This window comes from Canis lupus, chromosome 30 (assembly GCF_003254725.2).
Source record: "Canis lupus dingo isolate Sandy chromosome 30, ASM325472v2, whole genome shotgun sequence".
Taxonomy (NCBI): Eukaryota; Metazoa; Chordata; class Mammalia; order Carnivora; family Canidae; genus Canis; species Canis lupus.
The window spans coordinates 15,202,956-15,219,571 of NC_064272.1; the positions used below are offsets into that span (position 1 = coordinate 15,202,956).

General features: G+C 37.7%; 1 protein-coding gene across 2 annotated transcripts in view; it reads right to left on the reverse strand.

Moving 5' to 3' along the window:
• The window catches only part of CEP152 (centrosomal protein 152), an 89,030-nt gene that overhangs the window by 52,254 nt on the left and 20,160 nt on the right, over positions 1-16,616 (reverse strand). For both annotated transcript variants that reach the window (XM_025472860.3, XM_025472859.3), the window contains exons 8-12: positions 16,138-16,277; positions 12,408-12,608; positions 7,576-7,723; positions 5,649-5,740; positions 4,657-4,820 (exon numbers count right to left, since the gene is read on the reverse strand). In XM_025472860.3, coding sequence (XP_025328645.3) covers positions 4,657-4,820; positions 5,649-5,740; positions 7,576-7,723; positions 12,408-12,608; positions 16,138-16,277 — 745 coding nt within the window. The remainder of the gene's footprint in view (positions 1-4,656; positions 4,821-5,648; positions 5,741-7,575; positions 7,724-12,407; positions 12,609-16,137; positions 16,278-16,616) is intronic.

Here is a 16,616-nt window from a genome sequence, read left to right on the forward strand (position 1 = left end):
TTACTTATCATAAAAAATTAAACAGTGCATTACTATAGTTGCTTCATCTACAAATCCATCTCTAAATATATACAATATTTATTGACATCTTGAGACTTCAGAATATACTAAGTTAAAAAAACACATTAAAACAATACATTCAATATTATTTTCTTTTAGAAATATACAAAATAGATAATATGGAAATTATACATCAAAATGTTGAAGTGGTTTTCTTCATGGCAGGTAAAGTGAGGTAATGTTGCCTTTAATTTTCTTCTATTTTCTTAATCTGCATTTTCTAATTTTTCCATAATAAAGGAAAAAGTTACTTTTGACAAGAAGTAGTTGATAGTATATACTCTTAATATGTGATGAAAATGGCACCTCATCTCTGTGAGATGCCACAAAACCCATGAGAAAAACATCAAATTCCAAGAGGGGCTTCTACAGAATACTTGACCAGTATTTCTCAAAACTTCAAGGTCATCAGAAACAAGGAAAGTTAAGAGAAACCTAAGGAAACATGATTCCAAAATGCAATGGGGGTATCCTGGATGCAATCCTGGAACAGAAAAAAGGACATCAGGCAAAAACTGAGGACATCTAAATAAATTATGGACATTAGTCAATAACAAATGTGTCAATATTAGTTCATTAATAGTAACAAAGGTATCATGCTGGTATAAGATGTTAACAGAGGAAAATGGGTGCAGAGTATAGGGAAATTGTACTAGTTTTTCTGATAATTAAAACTGTTCTAAAAACCTAAAAGGTAGTTCTAAGAAATAAATAATAGTATCTTAGTTTAATTTTTACTGTTCTTCAGTTTCAGAGGATTCCAAATGAAATGTTATACACACACACACACAGAGTGACAGAGGGGAAAGGAGAAAGAATGAACAAAATATTCGGGGTTTTTAGATGTTACATTATCAAAGGAGTTCCTTGTAATACACTACATATTTATCAATATACACAACACCTGTATAGGTAATAGATATGGTGTAAGTATGTCTATATAGATCTCATCTACTTCAGCCACTTCTATTTATACAGAAATATAAGATAAAAATATAATTCACAGAAATATAATTACATAAGAAATATAAAATATATTACAATGCATCTTCCTGTGCTGTAAGATGCGGTGAACTTTTAACAGAATGCTTACTTTGCTCAGTTAACAAATTAGGCATCCCTAATTTCTTTTCTTACTGAATGCTGACCACTGAAATAGCACATCATGTACTCCTAGAGAGAGCCAAGTCAGAGAGTGGGGAAAGTGCTTGCTAAAATAATTTTCTCTTCTTTCCCAAAAGGGAAAAAGTCAGCAGTGGTGACCAGTCCTGCTGAGCCCGGTGGAAGTCAGTTCCCCTAAGTCCAAATAAACTGTAGTCCCTTATGAAGCCTGCTGAGAAGACCAAAGGGAAAAGGCATTCCACTTGTTAAATGTTTATTATTTGAGCTTCGCAGCCAACTATAATACGGGAGAGGGGAAGCTGTCTGCAAGCTGCATGCAGATTTAGCTACTCAAATTCCATGAATGTGAAATAGAACACTGAGGCTAAACCCTTCAAATTTACTAGGCAGTAGCTTAAGGGAGGTGGTAGTTGAGAATAAAAGCTTGGAGCCGCTAATATTTGGGTCAGTGATTTGAAAGCAGCTCAAGTCAACAAAGAACTAAAATTCTCGACACTGGGAAAACTGTGGCTTCCTCTTGTTCTAAGAATCACAATCCAGCAGAGAAAAGGTACAAATCTCTTCTCTCCTATATCTCCTCTCACTTTGATCTACGAATAAATATTTTTACTTTTTCCTCAAAGCCGAATATCTATTAAACTGCTGGTGGGTGGGATGACTAAAAGCTAACTTTTTTTTTTTTTCACTAAACCCTGTGATTCAGACAGAGACTTCTAGCTAAATCTCAATGACCACTCATTCTGTGCTTAGTTATTCTCCACTTTCCCAGCTACATGTGGTAGAAGTCCTTTTACTATGTCAGTGATGTGATATGTCTCAGGTTGGATATCTATAGGACGGTGTTTTATATTACTATAGGATTTTGGCTATGAGTACTAACTAAATACAAAGGGAAGAAGCAGAATACATTTTAGAAGTTATCGTGATGAAGTTAGTCTACCTGAAAAGGTAAAACATATAGACACACACACATATATATATAATTTTTATATAACATATATATGCATTATTTTCCCAATTCCCTGGTTAATTATAGCTCAAAGTAAAATAATAACTAGAGAAAAAATTTTTTTGAGATGAACTAAATCTTTAACCCTCTAAAATAGAAGACATAAGGAAGAATGAAGTTGAAATTAAAAAGGTTTGTCATGTAAACACAAACCAACAGATTTACATGACAATAAAGTTTTGGGCTCAAGTATTGGTTCTGCTGCTAATGGTCTCTCTTTATAGGCAAAAAGAGTTCAGATCTTTGAGAACTAGTTTTCCCAACCCGAAAATGAAAATAGAGATCTGATGTTTCTCCAAGGTTGAAATGAAGATCAAAAACTTTTTACAAAGTATATGTTGAATTAAAAAAGAATTAATATGAAAAATGAATGCTATATTTTAGCCAATCATCTACTAAATAATAATATTAATAGCTATCAATGACTAAATGTCTAGTATGTGCGGGGTGCCTGGGTGGCTCAGTTGGTTAGGCGTCCAACTCTTTGATTTTGGCTCTGGTCATGATCTCAGAGTCCTGGAATCCAGCTTTGTGTTGGCCTCTGTCTTAGTGGAGAGTCTGCTTGAGATTCTCTCTCTCTCTCTCCTTCACCCCACACTCTACCACTCACAGGTGCATACTCTAATAAATAAATAACTATTTTTTAAATGCCTAATATGTGCAAGAACGTATTATATGAGGCCCTTTATGCCTTAATCCTCATTTTAACCTCCAAGAGACATCTATAATCTACTTAACAGAAAAAAACTTGATACAAAAACAGGCTCAGAAAAGCCAAGAAATTTGCCCAGGATCACAAAGCCAGTGATAAATGGCAAAACTACAAATCAAAACAAAATCTGGATGTAAAGACCATGCTCCTTCCACTAGCCATTTAGAACTAATCTGGCATTAACAGGAAACGAGGCATTCACAGTAGTAAATTTTCCAGATAACTACATCTTAACTTCAAACTTTTATGTAAATCTACCTATAGATTTATAATACATACAACCTTTTTTTGCTTTAATTAACCAAAGGTGAAGGCTTTTTTCAATAACAGGATCATGTCTGTGGGCATTTTGAGGGAGATCACAGCTATAGTTCTGTAGCTCTCTCCTTGCTAAGGCTGGGCTATCTGACCAAAACACTGGTATTACCTCCTAACCCTCTGCCCCAGCTACTCTGCAGTCAGGAACTCAGATAACTCATGAGATACAAACACAAATCTAAGTCAATAAGAGCCTGAGGGTGCTAGTTGTGCTATTGGCATCCTAGTTGTGCACATATGCTAGTTATGCTATTGGCATCCTAGCTTCCTTCTGGATTGTATCTGTAATCTGTTGATGAGAGTCCCTAAAGATTGACCCTACAGATAAATGGAGCCTTATTAAACCGAATTAACATCTTGTTTCACAGGATTACCAGATCACTTGATATTTCAATTTTCTGAATGTCATCTTACTATTTTGAAAATGAAATCACAGGATTAAAATACTTAACTTCTAAAATCTATTATAGAGCAAACCCTTCAGGAGATTCATATACGTAAACATAACAGGTAGTAAACACTCTCATGGAACAAAAATGATGGTACCCAGTCTGAAACTATACACTTGCTGGTGCAAGTGTGACATTTATATGTATTCAAGAAAGGCTCTCCTTAGCCTAAATGCAATCTCTGCCAAATATCCATCTTTCATCCTTTTTCCACACCAGCAGAAGGAATGACTGGATAGATGCCTCTTTGTATATCCAGGATAATGTGTAGCACACAGCATTTAGCTGCTCACAAGTATGCCTCCCTTTCCTTGCCCACACACATGTGAACTCCCTAGAGGGAGAGTTTCATCCTCATCTTTTGTCCTCTACTCCTAGAGCCTTGCATAGCACCTTCCAGACCGCAAGTGCTTCAAAAATATACATCCTGTCCTTCATTCAGCTCTTAAGTGTTTAACAGTACCAAAATGTGTTCCCTCTCCCACCACCCCACCCTTTTCACCTCTGTTCCTTTCATGAGATTGCTAAAGCATCTGTGTCAAACAGTGGTATAAAAGACAGAATCCGTATTTTAAAAGTAAGATCACAGTCAAGATCCTAGGGAAAATTAACGCTTATTTTTTCACATGCCATTGATAAATGCCTTCCACACACAGTACAAATAAAAATAATACATCCTTACCTCAATAATAAAAGATACATAACCTCAGTCATAGAATTTACTCTGTATATTTTAACTTTAATCATTTTATACCTTATTGAAATTGACATGTCTATTGGTACTGAAGATAGTTCAATATCAATAGTTGAGGTTTCTGTTCATTTTTATTTCACACATTTACACCTCATTAGAAATAACTAAGGCATACTGTCCCACATTCAAGAATCCCTAGTCAGCTCTCATTTCATGCCTGGTGCCACTCATTTACATGTCTCTTCAGTACTATTAATGCAGACTCTTCTATAGTAAACTATTTGCTTAATACCTCTTCACTTTGGATTTTTTCCAGTTGACTTTCTTAATACCCAAATCCACATATGATTCAGTGAGTTCTATATTTAATTCTCCTTCTGAGTCACTTGGAAGTATTCCTAATTTTGCGGCAGATTCATAGAGAGAAATTTCATCTTTCAGTTCTGTTAATTCTTCCTAAAACACAAAATTGTTGACAATTATTTTCCTACATGAAGGAATCAGTCATTTATCTATGCTTCTAAATTCATTTTAATGATCAACAGAAAGCAGAAAGGCTTCTTCACATACATCAAATAACAACTTTAAAATGATGCTGCTACGAACATGGGTGCATAATTAAAATATCTATATAACTTTAGAAAGGCTAGCACATATCAGGTTTTCCAGAAAACTGAATGAACCAAGGAATAAATGAATGAGAAAGCAAACATAAGGAGCTTCTCTCATCCCTCCCTTACTTTTTGTCCTCCATAAAAAGTGTCCCTTGAGCTGACAAACTGATGGCAGCACTTTTTGGCTTCCTGGAAGACAGAGTAGACCGGTTTGCCAAGAACGTGTTGTACTTTAGTCTGCCGGTGGGAAAAGGCAAAATACGTCTTTCCAACAGAGGTAATACTGGAACTCTTCCTCCAGTGGAAAATGTAAGTAGCGCTGGAGGAGGATGTGAGAGAATTGCAGCTAAACTGCAGGTCTCCCACACCTGTAGATATACTTATCTCTGGGATATACCCATAAATGAAAGGACATGCCACATGGAGGCAACAGACAGGCAGACTGATGGGGGGTGGGGATGTGGACAGGTGGTGGACAGGCCCTGGCTCTGCAGTCCAGACAGACCTGGGCTTGACTACCTATGTGGGTGAGACTGTGAACAACTCTCATTGCCTGGTCTGGAGATGGGCCAACCACCTCTTTTATAGAGAAATCCAAGGTTTAGAAAAGTGATGTAAGCACTGCCTAATTCAGTTACCCACAGAGTCTCTTCCAGGTGGCAACACTCACTTGCAAAGCCTTGTTCATGTTTTCACTCATAGCGTGTGCTTTTTGTGCTTGCTGCAGCTGGAACCGTAGCTGAGCCACCTCCTGTACTGAGCCTATGGAGGGGGGGAAATCATAGAACACACCAAAAGTAAAGGGACAAAGTACCTATGATGTACAGAAGACTACAGAAGGTGGAGTTCTGCATTATCACCATTTCATTACTTTTCTAGGAGCTCGAAGGTATAACCAGTGGGACCCAGAAAGCATGGGTCCAGACACCTCCAAGACATGTCCACACACTTAGTATGGCTCTTCATATGTCCTTGGGAGGTTGAAGACTTGGACTACTGTGACCGTGCTATGAATCAAATCAGCCACGTCTACAGACCTTAATACCAAGAGTCCTTTAATAGGAGCATAATGTTCCAACTCATAGAAAGCCAAAGCAAAAATTCTTTGGAACCCATTTCTACCCTCTAATAAGAAAACTACATCTTGCTGCCTTTAGCTTCTTTCGAAATGCTTTTATTTCCACCACCCCCACCTCCACATGTGAAAAAAGCATATTCGGGCAATGCTTTGGAAACTTCGGTAACCTAATGTTTTAAATGTACTAGGGGAAGGCTCCCATGTAAAAGGGACTTTATTGGGCTTCCTCAAAAGAAAAAAGAGCATCTGGGAAATGGTTAAGCAAAGCAATGATGGCATATTATGCAACTAAAGAAAATCATATTTTCAAAGCCTTTAGTGGCAAGGAAAAAAGGCTCACTAAATAATGCCATGTGAAACATGAGGATACTAAACTGGGAGAGGGGGCCAAACAGTGTATGAGCCAAATTCTGCCCCCACCAAAAACATATGCACACTAATATTCTGACAATCTTTGAAATCTTTCAACTTTTGAGTAAGCTGCTCTTATATACATTGTGCCAACAGTCTGAATTGGCTTTATATGCCATTGTGTGACTTTCATATGTCAGCTAATGAATAAGCATTGAGCTATTTTCACAGTAGGAGCTACTCACCAGCAAACAGGGCAGTTTTGTCTGTAGGGCAGTTTGCATATATGTGATTATTTTATTGCCTTTTACTCTAATATCATTCTATAAAAACAAGAAACAAAAGGACTGCTGAAACTAAGGACAAAAAGTGTATGTCTCAAACTTAATACCATGAAAACCATATGAGAAATCATAAGCGGGATGCCTGGGTGGCTCAGCAGTTGAGCATCTGCCTTTGGCTCAGGGCTTGATCCTGGAGTCCCGGGATCAAGTCCCACATCGTGGTCCTTGCCTGCTTCTCCCTCTACCTGTGTCTCTGTCCGTATCTCTCTGTCTGTGTCTCTCATCAATAAATACATAAGATCTTTAAAAAAAAAAAAAAAAAAAAGAAAAGAAATCATGACAAAAATATAACTCCCTAGCTTCAACTGACCAGATAAGTGTGAAAGGGGAAAAGAAATGTAAAGAAGTTTCACAAAATGGTGGAAATACAGGATCAGTTTGAGTCTAAAAAGTGGGATTTCATAATCATTTTTACTTCCCAGGGAGAGAATCTGCCTTAAAACATATTTTATTGTTCAATTTTTGCACATTCGGCCTCAGTATGTTTTCAAAAATGCACTATGTACAGAAGCAGGGAATTGCCTACAGTGTGGGTAGGTAATTTTGCTTGAAGGAAATACATTCAAACATTAACAATAGTTCTGTGTAGTAGGATCATTGGTTATTTTTATTTGCCGTTATCTTTATTTGCCACTTTGTACTTGCTTGTGTTCTCTAAATTATCTAATGAAAATGCACCATACCTTTATGCATATACAGTTAACAATGTTAAAAAAATTGTCACTAGTGAACTTTTCTGGATTTTTATAATTCATGGATCCTATGTTCTCTCTGCTCATCATACTAGCCTCGTGGGATGACAAGAGCCAATCTTGGACACCCACCTGAGTGCAAAATGTTGGCACACTGCTTCTGACTCTCCTCCAGACTTCTCGTCAATCTGTTAATGATCTCAGTCTTTTCTAATTTGGTTGCTTCTTGATTCCTTTCCAGTTCTTTCACTTGATCTTTCAAATGACAACAGATATCTTCCTAAGGAGAAAAAGTATCCAAGAAGTCACTTTCATGATCAGTTATTAAATACTAAGCTAACAAATATGATACATAGGTCAAACATAAAATCACTACAGAGCAGCATCACCTCTTTGACAAGGTTAAGTGCACAGGACTGGGAGTTAGAATAAACTTTAATGATCTTGGGTGAGTCATCAACTTCTCCATCTGTTTTTTCTTTTGTAATTATGTTAATAAAGGTTAAATTCAGTAATTTCTAAAGTCCTTTCTGTTCTACAATCACAACTCACTGATATTCTAAAATTAGATTCTATTCAAGCCAAAGAAAATGTATTATAGTTCAATTTACATTTTACACTGTCACTATAAGGGTATGTATATATATTTAGGCAGACCACTTTGAACCATGCAATCTGTATCCTAAGACAGCAAGGATACAGATAAACACATGGAAACTCACTCTATTCTGAAGAGCCAAAAGCTCATTCTACTGAGCAGCCAAAAATAATCTCTCCCTCTTCTGAACTTCTTTTATACTTAATCTGTTTCTCTTATATTTTTCTTTCTACCTTTTATGTATTTTTCTTAATAAAATCTCCTTGAAGGTACCTATGCAGTATCTTACACACAGTGAGTGATACAAAAACAAACAAAAAAACCTTTAAAAATAAATGACAAAGAAAACCAGACAGGATAAATGTGTATGTGTGTTTGTATGAGTGCACCCATTCATTCATGTGTGTAACTATATGGAGATATATAGAAAATATGGAGCATGCATACAATATATTCAAATTTCTTTAAAAAGAAAAATGCATTTGGGAGTAATAAGCCATGGGAGTCCCATGCCTAGGTAGAAGAAATCACCACTTCTCATTCAAAAAAGACTATGTAGGCTGGATTCCACACAAAAAGCAGAGCATGAGATAGGCAGGAGTAAATTAAAGGAACTGGTTGAAGTTACCTGAAAAAGCCTGAAGAAAGTAAATAGTAAGAAGAATATCAAAGAGATTTGAAGCAGAGAAGGCAATTGGGGCCTGATCCATAGGATAATCTAAAGCTTAATAATGCCCTAAGGACAGTACCACAAGGTACACCTTATAAGGATAATGACAGCATCATTAAGCAGGGGAAAGAGACTCTGAAGTCTCTTGTTTTAGTTTGCAAATCCATGTGAATTTTGCATACTATTTCATAATGTAGTCATGTCTGCTTTAAATTTTTTCTACCAAATTTCTGAGCAAAGTGAAACTTCTGGAAACTGCTCCATGTTTATTCAACAGTGCAAACCTCTTGGCACACTGCTGCTGATTCCCAGGCCAGCTTGAAAAGCATGGTTCTGAAGCGCCAAAATAACATGGCAAACACAAGAATGGGCTAACATTAATGACAGTATGAATGTGTGTGAGAGAAGGGGTGGGGAGACAACACATATGGGCTGGGGAGGCCATAATACCTTTTATAAATAAGAGACTAAGAGCTGACAAAAAGAAAGTTCAAGAAAAGGGAGATATGAAAAACACTATAAAGAGAAGGCTGACTGTGGCAATAACTTGACTAAATGCAACAATCAACTGAACCACATTTTTTCCTGTTGACAAGTTCAGGGGAAACCAATTACACTCATAATAAACCTGTGCGGTCTCTCTTTTTTTTTTTTTTAATTTATTCAGAGAGAGAGAGAGAGAGAGAGAGAGAGAGAGGCAGAGTCACAGGCAGAGGGAGAAGCAGGCTCCATGCAGGGAGCCCGATGTGGGACTCGATCCCGGATCTCCAGGATCACACCCCAGGCTGCAGGCAGCGCTAAACCACTGCGCCACCGGGGCTGCCCCCTGTGCAGTTTCAATATCAAAAAACAAAATGAGTGGTTCCTTCTTTTCTATGAGTAGCTTGAGTGAGAACATTTAGTTCAAGAGGGTTAAAGGCAGACATCTTTAAGACTGAATGAGAAGGGTGGTGATAGAATAGCTGAATCTATGGGAGCAAATAGAGCTCAACAAGATTTCTAGTGCACAGAAAAATGAGGATTAGGCCACACAGAGGTCTGTGGGAATTTCTCAGCCAAGAGAAAGTGTTTCACTGGAGCCTTTAAATCTAACACTAAAAGAAAGTTAGAAAGTAGACCAGGCAAAAGTCATGACATAGAAACCGAAGTTCACAACTTTACCTAAAGCTGTAGATTTCAAGACCAGAATGAAGAAAGATTCTTTACCATCAAAGAGATAATCGGAGATCTTAGCCTGACATTCAGAGATCTCAGAACACGACATCTCCATGAATGGGAGACAGAAGGCAGGAGAGCCCAGGAGAGGGTTTGCTATCAGTGTAATAATATGATTAGTTTACAATTATAGTCCTTTCCCACCAAGAACAAGCTGTTCATAAAGCAGTGATTTTTAACCTTTTCCAAGAACCTCTTGCACGGAGAACCTCTTGCATGAACTTCTTGGGAAATCTGAGCACGTTTGTGGGTCTTCTCAAAAAACAAAACGAAAAACACATATACGGACGTGTAAAAGAAAATTGTATCCACAATTTGAGAGGATCTATCAAAGCCTTGGCGTCTAATCATAAACTGCCTTCAGGGATGCCAGGTTAAAAGTGTATAACTAGCACAATGTGCTCCATGTAAACATGGACTCTGTTAGCACCGTACGCATATAGTGCATAGCACATAGGGACACAGCTAACTATGTGAAAGCTGCTCAGAACCTTCCTCAGAAATTGGCAAACTTATTTAAGTTCATTTACTAAATTATCCAGTTATTTGTACCTTGCTCCTATTTTCAAAAAGTTGTTTTACTTGTCTGGGTGATGTGCTGAATGGAACATAGGAAAAGGTTTATCTGAAAGGGAAATACGTTATAGCTCTTCAATAACTTTTATAAAGAAAAAAAGGGCAAGGGGCAAAATGAAGAATGTATGTATGGTTACCAGTTAGTTAAGAAATCAACCTGCTCTATATAGAATACACTCATATACTTTTCTGATTAAAGGCAGGGATCTCCCATCTCCTGGTTGATCTTTACAGCACCTCTCTAATCAGAAATCTCAATATGGATTCTGAGATAATATGGATTGTCCTTTTATTAAAAATACTGCTGAGCCAAATGATTCCAAATTGACAACACAAAAGAAATAACCTCAGAAACATCCCCAAAAGGAGAAACTATAAGCACTGTGGAATCACCACTTTGCAAAAACAGTTATGCAATTATATCCACAGGCTAGTCTCAGTGCTATGGTCTGCTTAAAAAAATAAAATAAAAACAGTCACAGAATGTAACAGTGGAAAAGATCTTAATCACACTTTCAATTTATGGTTCAGGTATCTGAAGCCCAGTCAGCATAGAATCAAGACTTGGTTCTGTGTTCTAGTCCAGGGTCCTTCTATTAAAGTGAGGGTCAAGGGAGTGGTAAGAACAGAGAATAGAGTGAGCACAGGGGTTGAACACAGCAAGAATTTCTTCCAGCCCTTCTGTGTAACCAAAGTCAGCAGAGAATGGCACTCTATCCTCAACCCTGCATGGAAAAGCCAACCAGATTCCACCCCTCTTGTCATCCAGGAAGGACCACTGTCCAAGTCCAACTAACTTTAATGCTACTACACAAACACAGCCAAGATAAATAAAACTATATCTCAAAAACAAAACAAAACAAAACAAAAAAACTATATCTCAAATGCCATTTGCTTAAATACTAAAGATTTTGTCAATAATTTGGCATAGCCCTTGTCCTTCCCCACATATTCTTCACACCAATCAAAATCACAATATTTCTATTAAAAAAAGCTATTTAGGAAAATAAATATAATTAAAAAGTCATATAAATACATATAAAAATAAAATAAGACAGTATACATTTATTACTGGCAATAATTCAGTACTTGTGTACTTATGTACATAATCTTCTGTACTTCTACCTAAAACATGGAAAAATTTAGGCAGGTGCATAAATAAGAAATAACCCAAATCAGGATGAATTTTAAGTGCACTGGGATTTGCCATACCCTCCCATCTTATTTTTCTGCTCTTCTTCTCTCGGGTTAATTCTGAAATTACATGAAGAAAAGTACACTCTGAAATTTTATTCATTCAAGTGATTACCTGGGGTTTGGAACACAAGCAAACCCACCAACTGACTCACCCACATCTTACATTTTGTTCCCTTTGGGGCAAAAATAATACACAGAGATGCTCAAGTTACAAAATCTCAGGGATTTTAGGTCAGACTTTCTTCCCCCCCCCCCTTTTTTTTTTTTTACACTATTCTCAAAAATTAACTCCCAAGAACCACTTCTAGAATTGTCTAGAATTTACTGACAGGTTAATTACTCAAGAAAGGCTTTCAGTAACTTGTGTCCCAGGATACCTCTCAAATTCAGACCAGCTCCCAGAACATTCACTCTTTTCAGTATGGATTTACTCCAGGGCAATAAGAACAATATGTATAAATACTCTACAAATAAAGGACTAGTAACGTGAGAATTGAGAAAGTACTGACCAGCCCTCTAAGAGAATTTCCAAAATTAAGCCTTCAGGGCATATTAATAGATTGAAAATATTTGGCTCTTAAGTTTTACTCACAAACACCTACTGCAAGCATCCAAAATTTCCGTATTATGAACCCCACAAAATATCAGTTGCAAAAAATAACCAGCTTTACTGGTTTAGAACAGTTGTTCATGTGAAATCATCCTAACCTGCTCCTTAAGTGCAGTAACTGTAGCATCCAATTTCCTTTGTAAGGACAACACTTGCTCTTCATGCTTCTTCGTGAGGCCCATAACAACACTCTCATGTTGCTCTCTAGAACGCTGAAGTGATTCAGAATGATGGAGGTCCAGCAGCTGCTGTTTCAGGCTCTCAAGAGCCATTTCAGTTGTCCTGGACTTCTTAATCATCTAGTTAGATACACACAAGATAGCCATGTTTAAAGTATTTTGACTTTAACTGTACTCTCCTTATGGACTTTAACTCTAAAAATCTACCATCCTTTAAGAAAAACAGACAAGGAAGGGTCTCCCTATGGTGGCTCTAGTTCCTTAAGACTTCCCCTAGCTGGAACCCACCAGGCCCATGGTTGCTGGAAACACTATTCTCTGAGAAAAAAAGTCTGTAGTTATCTGAGGAGAGTGATAGAGGATTTTGCTTTGCATGATGGCAGTATGGGTACCAGAAAAGGAATCTGCAGCTACTGTACTGGCCCCAGTGCTGTTTGCATTGCTCTGAGCCCAGGGGGGGTGGGGACGCAATCCAACTGTTAAAAAATTCCAACTCACAGAAAAATGACAACTGTTTCTTGAAAGACTAATGAAAATTGTCAATGATCACTTGCTAAAAACAAAGTTTTGAAAACTGTATCTATACAGTTGTTGAAAAATAATGCGGTACTAGGCTAAATAATGGCTCCCAAAAGAGGTCCATGTCCTAATCCCTAAACCCTATGAATATGTTATGTTACATGGCAAGGGAAAAGTAAGGCCGTAAACCAAATTAAAATTGCTAATCAGATAACCATAGAATAAAAATGATTATCCTGGATAATCTGGGTGGGCCCAATGTATCCAGAAAAGTCCTTAAATGAGGCAAACTGAGGCAGGAAATTCAGAACCAGTGACTTCTGGCTCTGAAGATGAAAATGGGCCATAAGCTAAGAAATGCCAGTGGCCGCCAGTAGCTGGAAAAGGCAAGGAAATGGATTCTTCCCAGAGTCTCCAAAAAGCAGTACAGCCCTGCTGACACCTTGAGTTTTGCCCAGTGAGACCCATGTCAGACTTCTGACTTCTGAACTGTAAGATAATAAGCATTGTTTCAAGCCATTAAGTTCATGTTAATGATAGAAAATCAGTACACTTTGTGATTCTGTTTTACTTATATTTTCATTTATTTTTTCCTTAAGATTTTATTTATTTATGAGAGCAAGAGAGAGAACCTAAGTAGGGGGAGGCGAAGAGGGAGAAGGAGAAGTAGACTCCTTGCTGAGCAGGGAGCCTAACAACAGGGTTCTATCCCAACACCTGACCTGGGGATCATGACTTGAGCCAAAGGCAGCCACTTAACCAACTGAGCTACCCAACCATCCACTTATGTTTTCATTTATGCTTTATTTCTTATACATGCAATTTCTAACTTATAAAAAGATTAAAAAGTTATAACCGTTTACTATATAAAAGTAATTCAACTTTTCTATAAGAGCTATCAGTTTTCAAAAAGTTAAAAATGTTAATAGTCTATATCACACACAAAAATTAAAATTTCAAATGAGGCTTATTCTTCATTTCTATTCCAGAGATTGACTATTTCAATATTGTTTTAAGTGCTTAGGACATTTATTCATTTGTTCAATAAATAATGTGAATACTTTGTACCAAGCAGGTTCTAAGCACTTAAGGACATGATGACAAGATAGGCAAGGTCCAAACTCTTACAACTTTCTGGTGGGAAGAGACAATCAATAACAAGTAAACAAATGAGATTGTTTCAGATAGTTTTAAAATAGAATAATAGGATATGGCATGATGAAGGAGAGTAGGAATATGGAGCTATGGGCTACTTTAGAGATAAAGTGACTTGTTTGGGGGGACACTGGAAGGATAAGGAACCAGATATGACACAGCACTGTTCAAATTCTTTCACAAAACCATCCTCAGAATTAGCCACAAATCTCATCCAAAACCTAACTCACAGGGATCCCTGGGTGGCGCAGCAGTTTAGCGCCTGCCTTTGGCTCAGGGCGCGATCCTGGAGACCCGGGATCGAATCCCATGTCGGGCTCCCGTTGCATGGAGCCTGCTTCTCCCTCTGCCTGTGTCTCTGCCTCTCTCTCTCTCTGTGTGTGTGTGTGTGACAATCGTAAATAAATAAAAAAAAAATTTAAAAAAAAAAAAAAACCCTAACTCACAATTTTATAGTCACTTCAATTTTAACCACCACCCTCCTCCAAAATGTTATTACTCTCATGAGTCACCCCCACCCCCACCGCCACCCCCACCCAGCTTGGCTACTAATGTCTTGGGACCATTTCCAATCATTATATGGCTATCTATCTCATTAACCAAAGAACATACCACCACTTTATCTTTGTTTTTAAGATTTTATTTTGAATTAACTTCTACACCCAACTTGGGGCTCAAACCCACAACCCCCAGACCAAGAGTCACACGCTCCACTGACTGAACCGCCCAGGTGCCCCTGTGCCACCACTTTTTTTTTTTTTTAATTTTTATTTATTTATGATAGTCACACACAGAGAGAGAGAGAGAGGCAGAGACACAGGCAGAGGGAGAAGCAGGCTCCATGCACCGGGAGCCCGACATGGGATTCGATCCCGGGTCTCCAGGATCACGCCCCGGGCCAAAGGCAGGCGCTAAACCGCTGCGCCACCCAGGGATCCCTGTGCCACCACTTTAAAGGTAAGTCTGTTGGGGTCAGGAAATTTAGGTGCTGCTGTTTTGTCAATAACTGGCTTTGTAACCTTGGGCAAGTAATTTGACCTCTCCAAAAGGTCAAATTGATTTATTGATTAACTCATCGATAAAATCATAAACACAATGCTTCACTAATCAAAATCCCAGTAAGATTTCTTACAAACATGAAAAGTTGATATGCAAAATCTAGTAAAGAAAATGTGAAAAAGAGCTACAATATTTTTTAAGAATACTAACAGTAGCCCTTGTTTATCACATTTCAAAACAAACCATAAAACTATAATCATGATAGTATCAGAGTAGGAATAGAGATATATATGTGATAGAAGGCAGGGAAGACTTAGAAAAGAAACCCCTTGAGCAAGGGGTGTTAATCAACTAGCAGTGTGCTGTGGAAAGGACCTTCCAGAGAGAAGAGACAGCATATACAAGTACATAAAAACAACACACCCACTACTGAGTTTGAGGAGAATAAGGGAAGACGTAGGCAAGGATCAGATGGCCATTTCAGTGCCATACCTCATCCCATAAGCAAAGCAGGGTCAGGCTTTAAGCAGGGGAAAAACAATCAGTATTTCAAAAAGACCAACCATAAGAGAGAATTTGGGGAAGGGGTAAAAGACCAGAGACTTTTACCCTGCACCTGAGTGGCTCAGTCAGTAAAATGTCCAACTCTCAATTTTAGCTCAGGTCATGATCTCAGGGTCATGAGATCAAACCCCAAGTTGGTCTCTGCACTGGGCGTGTAGCCTGCTTAAGATTCTTTCCCTCTCTCCCACCCTCACTCCTCTCCCCCAAAAGAGACTAGAGACTATCACAGATGACTGGGTGAATGCAAGCACCATCCCTCCGAGGTAAGGGAAACAAAAGCAGACTTATGGTAGAAAATGATATAAACTGTAAAGTTCTGCTACATTTAGTCCCACATTACCAAAAAAGTTAAGTAACCATTTCACTAAAATAAACAACCTTTTACCACAAATAATCATGATAAAATATTTACCTGTTCTTCGTTCACTTTTAATGCTTGTATTTGAGTCTCCAGTGCTTTTATTTGTGCTTCAAGCTGTATTTCTCTTTCTTTTCCATTCTGAAAGAGTTTCTGTGATTCTCGAAGGCTGAGGGTCAAACCATCCTTTTCATCTAGAACATTAAAAATGTTTATATAAATAATAAATTACTGTACAGGGATCCCAATTGTCACAATCTCTATCACGTATCAGATACATATCATATAAATGTTCAGTTCAATTCAGATAGTAAACTTGAGCTGATTTAGAGAAAACCAGGAAAAATTCCAAAAAAGAATGCCCGAGTGACACCAAAAAAAATTGAGAGAACCAGAACCACTTCCTTCAAAAATTTTACTGTATTTTTTGGGGGACCACAAGATTTCCTAACAATGATTTCAGCATTTGTTTACTTGAGAAGCAACATGGATGTGACAAATCTCTACTAACCAAAGAAAGACTCTGAGAACTA